Genomic DNA, 9159 nt, shown 5'->3' with positions numbered 1-9159 from the left:
CGATGTTGTATGTTATGATAGCTTGCCCAAGATCTACTTTTGAGAATATAATAGCTCTATGTTGTTCGTCCAACAGGTCGTTGATTGAAGGTATATGATACTTATCCTTTATTGAAATCTCTTTCAGTCGTCTATAATCAATACAGAAACGTCAAGTTTCATCTTTCTTCTTCACCAGTATAACCCTCATAATAAAATTAATGCACATAAAACATGTTAGTTCATTCAAAAAAAATCTCCAATACATATAATTTCCTAAAAATTGTATAGTATGCGTATAGAATATATTATAGACTACTACCTGTTCAGATTGAGGGAAGAAATTGTAAATGTAGTCATATTGCGGTTTCTTGAGTCCTTAAATGAGGCCATGTCTATGACCAAGGTCTAAGAAGTGACATGCAAGTCACTTTTGAGTAGTGGCCACATGTATATTTCAGAACCACCACTACTGAGTTAAACCGACCTAGCCAAGCCCCTCTTATGCGTTTGTCTTCTTCTAACGTGAACTAGGTCCACATAAAGCAATTAAACCCAACTATAATGGATAAAAAGAGGAGTAAAGACATCTACTACACTTGTGATGAGAGGTGGGAACCTAACTACATTTGTAAATCAAAGTTATTCATGGTCTTAGTTAATGACCAATTTCCAAGAAGTCACCCTAATACCGTTTCTTGACAATTCTCCATCAAGGCAACCCATTGTAGGGGAAGATCCTACATTTTTTACATGTATTGACCGGTTCTAAAAAATTTCAAACACTTCAGATTCTCAGAGAGATTGGAAACTTACCGATGGTGATCATGGTCGATAGATGTAGAATCTTCAACTTTATAAACAACAAGATTATGAAATATATAAGTCATTATACATTGCCCACTCAGGTGTTGTCAATGAAATGGTCAATGGATGCTAAGGATTAACAAACATATATGAAAATGATTATCATGACATAGTACGATATTGTATTGGATGAATGTGGAATGACTACTAACTTAGAGAATCTAGAGATCATGAGTAAATGGTCGACTCCATAATTAGTAAAAAAATTGAAAGGAATTTTGGGATTGACTAAATAACATCGAAAGTTTATGAAGGACTATGGTTCTATAGCCCGACTCCTTATTGCCCTGCTAAAAAGAATATATAAAATTGCATGAAACAGTTGAATGATATAAAGATGAACGAGTTCACTTTAGAGATGAATGTTCTGCTAAATGTATTTTTAAATATTTGAAGGGAACTCAAAATGTGGGATTGTGGTATCCGAAGGATTCCAGTTTCAACTTAACTAGTTTCTCAGATGCAGACTATGTAGAGTGAAAATTAGATAGGAAAAGCACGAGTGAAACTTGTCAGTTCCTTGAAGATTGTCTAATCTCATGGTTCAGCAAGAAGTAGACGTTCGTTGCTATGTCTACAACTAAAGTAGAGTACCTTGCTACAGGAAGTTGCTGCTCTCAGCTCTTATGGGTTCAACAACAGCTAAGGGACTATGGGATTGAGGCAGAATAATCTCCAATTTACTACGACAATATAAGTTCTATAGCCATCACCTACAACTCAGTTCTGCACTCTAGGACAAAGCACATCGAAATCAGACATCATTACATCCGAGAGCATGTCAGTCAGAAGCATATTTGTCTCGAATATGTCCCAACATATCAACAAATAGCAGACAATTTCACGAAGTCTCTACCCGAGACTAAGTTTACTCACTTTAGAAATATTTTAGGACTTGTTGATCTTGACTAATTGTCTTATATTCATATACTGAGGGGAAACATGTTGTTCTAATGTAACTGGACAGACAAGTAGACAGAGGTCTCAATACGTCCAATAGATCAGTAGTCTAAGAAGCTAAACTACTTAGACTTGAGTTTGCTTAAGCAGTTTTTTTATCCTCTTTTGGATACATGTCTTGGTTAATAACCTGTGTGGTTAGACGCCAACGTCTAATAGACATTTAGACATTTATAAGTCAAGAGCAATTGGAAGCTCACGTCTAACCAAACACACATCTAGCACGTGGTGTTTATGCGTAATTAGACGTTCAAAGTCTAATAGACTTTTGACCGTCTATAAAACAAGCGTAATTAGACGTTGACATCTAATAGACGCACATCCAATTTAGAGGGAAAGAACGTGGAAAGTAAATTAGACATCTAACTACTTATAAAATTAGAATACTCATCTTCTGGCTATTGGGACAGCTGTCCACTGCCACCGTATCTATCCATGTACTTTTCCTGCCAAAATTAAAACAGACACGTCTCTAATGAATTGAAGACAGGTGTCCTTCAATATTTAAAGAGTGACTAAAATTTCTGATGACATTTCACTACACGTCTAACATGAATAGCACTCTTTCATGATTAATTCTAAATGATAGCTGCGTCTCTTGGGAATAGATTTCTTAGATTTTTGACGGTTCATATAATCATCAATTTAATAGTCACACGTCAGCTCTTCTGTATTTAAGAAACGGTCATACTCAAAGGATTGAGTATCTTCTTCCTGAATCCCCAATTCTCTCTCTAAGAAATCTTTCTTGTTGCTTTTGAATCTCTAAGGTTTTTCTTTCATCTCTCCTGTGTCTTTTGAATTTTTTTTAAATTCATTGTTCAAATTAATTATTTTAAATTAATTTTAAATATTATTTATTTAAAACAAAGACGCCAATTGATTTTTTAAAATCTATAAAAATGACATAATGTACAAACATATTATGCAGGCTTGAATTATTTGATCCAAGGGTATGAGTAGATTCACAAAGCTCCTAGGGACATTTAGAACATCATCCCAGGTATCAATCGATTTGGTTTATGATCAATTTGATTAAAACATTTTATGGCCAAAAAACGGGGGTTTTGATTTTAAAATAGTTTTTAAAGTGGAGTGAGCTTGCCATCTTTATTATACTTCATACATATTATTGATTCCAAAATATGAACACTAGTTGTTCGTTTGGACCAATTCAAGAACTTAAAATTTTAATTATTTTGTAAATTTTGATTTTGATACAAACAAAAATGATCGGGATGGATCAAACATTATCCAAATAGTTGTCTAACATTATTAGAAATATGTTGGAAAGCTTTCTAGGAAGTTGTTTTTGGATGATTAACCCAAGAACAACAAACTTAATTTTTAGATTTTTAAAATTAAAATTTGTGTTTTTCGGTTAAAGGTTGATTAATTAATGTTTTTTGGAAAAACGACTTATCGTCATTTCATTAAAAATTCCAAAAAATGGGAAAAAAAAACCACGAGTTTAAGAGATCAATCTAGACAGGCCTAGAATGATTTTAAATTAAATGAATTATCTGATTACAATGCTTTCAATTGTAGTGAGTTTAAAAACGGTAAATTCCAATTCCTACAGATATTCCAGTTCTTCCCCGTGCTTGGAGTTCTTGTTCACGTTCTCGCGAGGGTGCTGCAATCCGATACAATATCTGATAAGATCGACGTAATCAATAGAGACGGGGGTCTGTCAAATTGTTAACGACTTCGGAAAAACGATTTGATAGAAATCATGTTAGGTATTTAAATCACTTTTTATTCTGCGCAACCTCTTGCAAACTCTTGAACGATTCAAGTGCGAAAATGTTTGCTTGAGTTTGAAGCTATGAACCAAGAATGAAAAGATGACAGAAAGGAACAACACAGCAATTTGTTTATGGATGTTCGGAGTTAACTCTCCTACGTCACCCCTTCTTCCAACCACCGGAAGAATTCACTAACTTTCAAATAATCAAAAACAGTCGCACGACTAGCTCACTGTTGAACAGAACAGACTCTGTTCAACTTATAATATAAAGAATATCACTCAGCTAATACAATGCTTTGATTCTAACTCTCTCTTGATTAACACACAATAAAAGCAGGAAAGCAGTTGATAGTTAAGATAAAATAATCTGAGTATCGATAGATCGATGATTCTTCCGTTGTCCTTGAGGATCTTTAAATAAGAGCAGGTACCAACTGTCGTACTGATCTTCACAGGAAAGTGGAGCAGGAGTAGCGTACATCTAGAGAACGTGGGTAGGCGGGTGCTAGCTTCAAGCAACTTCTTAAGCATGGCATTAGACGTATTTCACTTAGACGACCTCGTCTAATGAAATTATACGTCCCCGTCTAATAACAAGATCCATTAGACCACCTAGTCTAAAGGTATTAGACTTCATGTCTAATTATAGTTCACTTCAGACTAATCTGAAGGAGTTAGACTGCACGTCTAACTTTCACTAGTTAGATTGCACGTCTAACTTTCACTAGTTAGAATGCACATCTAACTTTCTCTTTCCATTAGACCTCACGTCTAATTACATTTCACTTCAGTCTAATCTGAAGGAGTTAGACTGCACGTCTAACTCAACTAGTTAGACTGCATGTCTAACTTCACTAGTTAGACTGCACGTCTAACTCCGTGTGTTAGACTGCACGTCTAACTCTGTGTGTTAGACTACACGTCTAACTCAGTGTGTTAGACTGCATGTCTAACTCAACCAGTTAGACTGCACATCTAACTCAACTAGATAGACTGCACGTCTAACTCCTTGTGTTAGACAGCACGTCTAACTCAACTAGTTAGACTGCATGTCTAACTTCGCTAGTTAGACGGCACGTCTAACTCCGCTAGTTAGATTGCACGTCTAACTTCGCTAGTTAGACTGCACGTCTAACTCCGTGTGTTAGACTGCACATCTAACTCAACTAGTTAGACTGCACGTCTAACTCAACTAGTTAGACTGCACGTCTAACTTCGTGAATCTAATGCTAAATCGGTCTAATGAACCTCATTAAGACCAAGTCTAATATAACCTGTTTTTGATACACCTGCATCAAAAGCAATTAGACACATAGATTGAGTTTGATATACATTCATCATTAAAATTCTAATAGTCAAACTACTTTGACACTTGGTCAAAATAATTTGACCCAACAATTTCCCCCTTTTTGATGAAGATGTTAAAACCTTATCCTGGATAACGAATTACGCATTCATCATATAGATAAGAAGTAAAACTTGTTCATCCATCTTACATAAACACTTTTCAAGAACACCAATATTCAGAAACCATGTTTTAGAAAGCCAAAAACATAAATTGACATAAAAATAGTGAATCCCTTTTCACTCGAGGATCAATTGGATAGGTGAATCCTTCACCGCTCATCCCTTCGCCAGTCAGCAGGTTCTGGAACGGAGGAAGACTGCGTACAACACGACCACTTCCGCCAGTTCGACCTCCACGATCACTTCCAGTACTTCGACCCTCGCGATCACCACCACTACTTCGACCTCCGCGATCACCGCTGCTTCGGCTTCCGTGATCACCACCGCTTCGATCTCCGCCTCTTTTAGTTGGCCTCTAGTTTTCATCATTTGTTGGCATTCGCTTAGATCTGGTTCCTGTTGTTACACCGTCACCTCTTCTGTCTCTAACAGCATTGCCCTGAGTAATGGTATTCTGCTCTTTCTCAGCATCATCTTTTGCATTCTCTTCAGCTTGAAATTTCCTTACGATAGAGTCAGCATACTCCAGTCTTTTAGCATATGTTCTTCTCATTCTGCCTTGAATTTCAACCAGCTGATTCTGAATGAAGCCCATTACTTCCATAACCTCTCTTTGATTATCAATATTGATCTGTCTTTCAAGGCTCATCATTTCGGATTGTCGATTGAAGAGTTTCTTTTCAAACCTTCCAAAATTCGTATTGGAGACTTCAACCTCATATGTGTGTTTCTTCAATGTTAGCTCCAACTCTTTATGGGTTTTGACAAGATCATCAAAGTTCTTCTTGTCTTCCTTCTGGGCTTTCATAAATTTCGACATGTTGGATAGCATAACTGCCACATTATTCTCAAGCGTTGTTAACAAGGTTGACATTGACTTCATGAGCTTTATTCCGTCAGCTGAAGATCCTTCATTAGATGAATTATCTTGCGAATATGCTGTCATGGTCTGAATTGGACTGAAGTTGGTATGAACTTGTATGGACTGTTCAGGTTCATCCTCCTCTGATTCACCATCAGATTTATTTTGATCTTCTTCTTCCAACTCCTTCTCTTCCCTGTTAATCCTTTCGAGAAAGTTACCTAAATTGTGAAGAGTATTAAGAATGTTCTCAAAAACATTTCCAGCATTGATATTGGGAAATAGTAGAGGCTTGAAAGTTTGAGCATTCTGATCTTGTTCCCCCTTAGATGAGGAACTACTCTTAGCCTCTTTTTCTTGAGATCCCTCTGTTCTGATAGCAAGAGATTTCACCACCTCTTCTTCATGAGTTACAAGAGCTTGAACAGGCTCTTCAACAACATCTCTTTCTTTTGATATAAGAGCTTGAACAGGCTCTTGATCAGCATTATTTTCAAGAGCTTGAGCAGGCTCTTGAATCACTTCTTCTTCTTCTTCAGATGGGTTTGACTGAATAGGTTCTTCGGCTTGCTCAATAGAGGGTTGAGCCTTTAAACGATTCTCTTCTGCAGAAAGACTTCCAAGTTCGATCAAATGAGCAGCATCTTTCTCATCTTTATTTGTAACATCATCAGATAAGTCCATTTGATCATCTTCATCTAAGGAACTACCGAATGGACTAGCTTCTTAGCAACTTGCTCCATCAACGTACTGAGTAACCACTGAGCTATAGTTCTTCATAATCTCGTCCAACCTCTTCAAAGGCTTTTCTTCTACTTCAGCACCTTTCTCAATGGGATTGAAGTTGGCTTTTCTGGCCTCGAGAATAGGAAAGAGAGTTATTCCTCTCAAGTTCGCTTCCACCAGATCTTTTCTCTTAAGGGAATCATACACTTCTGAAGTCTTAGCCCACTTCAAGACCTTTTTCTCATTTGTGACTAGCTCCCTCCATTGAATGATTATCCATTTACCTTTGATGACTCCGATGTACTTGATAGACATTCTGTTCAGTACCCAGGTATCGAAGATTTCTATCTTCTCAGCAGCAGCATCTTTGGCCTGATCCATCACGAGGTCAACAATACACGTTGCCTCCGAAACTTCTTCATCAATGTTTGAAACAATATTCTTCCCTTTTCCGATCACTTTGGTGGGCTTTGGAAAGGGTCGTGGTTCTCCAAAGACAATTCCAGCGGATTATCTTGCAGAACGCATGATTTCATGAGCAGTCAACGGTTTTACGATATGTCCTGGTGCGGGTTGTGCTGGAACAATCTTTCCACCCACTAAAGACTCTGTTGGAACAAGGTTTGAAACGTGAGGAAGTTCCAATAGCATTGACTTAACCTTTTCAGGTTCACTACTAGCAACAAAGGTAGGAACATCTCCTTGCTCTGGTTCAGTACGTTCTGTAGTACCCGCGGCTACAAGATCAGGTTGATGAACAGGAGATGCAACCCTGTTCAGAATTTTAGTAGTTGGACCAACTGGCTCAACAGTTGGCCCGACAGCAGATTCCTTTTCAGGAATAAAAACATATTTTTCTTGTTCCATCTCAGGAAGTTTAAATTTGGGTACATCGGCCAGGGATTAAGAAGAGGTTACATTCGATGAAGCTTTCATCGATTTAGACGCATGAAGCGCCTTTGACTTTTCACCTTTAGAAATAGATGACCTTGATGATCTCCGCAACTGACTGGAATCCGGAGACAGGGGAGACATGAGAATTGTGGCAAGTTCGACTGAACCTTGCCTGACTTTGGAATCTACGATTCCAGAATCCTTCTTCGATGAGTTCTTAAGGCTGGTAGAGCTATCCTCAGACTTGTTCACCGTTTTGGTCATTTTGCTCCTGTAGGCAGGACAGAAGCCGCGGGATGTTTTGATCGGGTAACAAAACTTCCTACTGTCTGTTAACTCGAGGTTCTGGAAAGAGACTCTTTGTTGTTCTTCATTCTGACTAGGGTGTTTGCGACTGTGAAGACAGTGTACACCCTGGTCGGGTTAATTAGTTCGGAATCCTCCATCGGGATCCCCAAATTCTCCAATAGACGGCTTATTTGAGCAGCAAAGTTAATGCTCTCCTGGTTAATTTAAAAACAGAGGTTCTGGAATAGCGTTAAGGCCCAGTTGACCTGAATCCCCTTTGAGATGGCAGACATATAGTCAAACCGATCTTGACTGTAGAGATTGAATGAACCCGCCTTCCCCTGAAGCGCTTTCGCCAACACATCATTCAGCAAAATGAACTGTGGTTTGAGAGCCTTCTTACTTCCATTGAGTCGAATCACCGATCCATCGACATAAAAGACCATCTTCATTTCCTCCATCACCGCCGCTGACAGATGTTAGTTGAATGTATGCCCTTCTGATGGAAGTTCAAAGAACTCCGCATATACTGCCTCGTTGAATGAGATTTCTGTTCCGTTAACAGTTTCTATAATAGAATCATTCACCATTGTTGCAGACTTGAAGAACTTCCTCACTTCCTTCTCGTGGAACAAGAAAGGCCCTCCCAGATAATTTCCCAGACCGGAATACTCGAGGGATCTGAACATTTCGACCACCTCTGGTTGATCAAACGTGTAAACGGAAGGAAAATCCACCTGCAAAGTATAGTGACCGAGCGTGATTCTCTTGTTTCCCATTTTTCAGAAGAATGCGAACAGACACACAAAGAACAAGAGTTTTTGAGAGAGAAAATCAGAGAAATCTAGGGTTCTTAGAAATCTTGAGTGAAAGAAACTTTCAATCTCATGCAAAACTATCCTTATATAGGCTATCAAAAGTCATATAGGATAACCGTCATTTTTCCTAGGGGTATGTCCCATCAATTAATTTTTAGACGTCCTTTCCAAAGAGTAATCATTATATTGAGGGTATATTAGTCAATCTCTCTCAACATTGAAAGACACGTGTCTTCATGTTATTAGGAGATGACTGTTTTTATATTTGAGCGGGAAAAATTAGATATCTTCTCACGTGGGACAGTTGTCCTTGATCGGTCTAATACACACGTTGTTAAACGTTTTTCTTACTTCACCCATCTATGACAACTAAACGTCTATTAGACGCATGAGTCTATTAGACACATGCATCTAATCACGTGTCATAAATATGCGTCTAATGTTTATTAGACGTGTACGTCTAATTACACATGAACAACACGTATTAGACGTGCGTTTGATTAGACGTGAGCATCCACTTGCTCTTGACGTAAAAAGGTATAACGTCT

General features: G+C 38.0%; 1 protein-coding gene across 1 annotated transcript; it reads right to left on the bottom strand.

Moving 5' to 3' along the window:
- Window positions 1-5002: 5002 nt before the first annotated feature.
- Window positions 5003-6569, bottom strand: LOC124924642 (keratin, type II cytoskeletal 1-like). Its single transcript, XM_047464655.1, has 3 exons — window positions 5430-6569; window positions 5145-5378; window positions 5003-5059 (listed from the first exon to the last, which is right to left on the bottom strand). The coding sequence occupies exons 1-3, from the start codon at window positions 6567-6569 to the stop codon at window positions 5003-5005; spliced, it is 1431 nt and encodes a 476-aa protein (XP_047320611.1).
- Between the last annotated feature and the right edge of the window lie 2590 nt (window positions 6570-9159).

Source organism: Impatiens glandulifera, chromosome 2, assembly GCF_907164915.1.
Source record: "Impatiens glandulifera chromosome 2, dImpGla2.1, whole genome shotgun sequence".
Lineage (NCBI taxonomy): Eukaryota > Viridiplantae > Streptophyta > Magnoliopsida > Ericales > Balsaminaceae > Impatiens > Impatiens glandulifera.
This window is presented reverse-complemented; position numbering and strand designations above follow the sequence as displayed.

Bases quoted from the DNA above. Each gene is read 5' to 3' on its own strand.
- LOC124924642 (XM_047464655.1), bottom strand. From the start codon at position 6,569: ATGGACTTATCTGATGATGTTACAAATAAAGATGAGAAAGATGCTGCT. The intron at 5,379-5,429 runs GTAACAACAGGA...GATGAAAACTAG, and splicing joins GAGACAGAAGAGGTGACGGT to AGGCCAACTAAAAGAGGCGG. The intron at 5,060-5,144 runs GTGAAAAGGGAT...GTTCTTGAAAAG, and splicing joins CCTATCCAATTGATCCTCGA to TGTTTATGTAAGATGGATGA.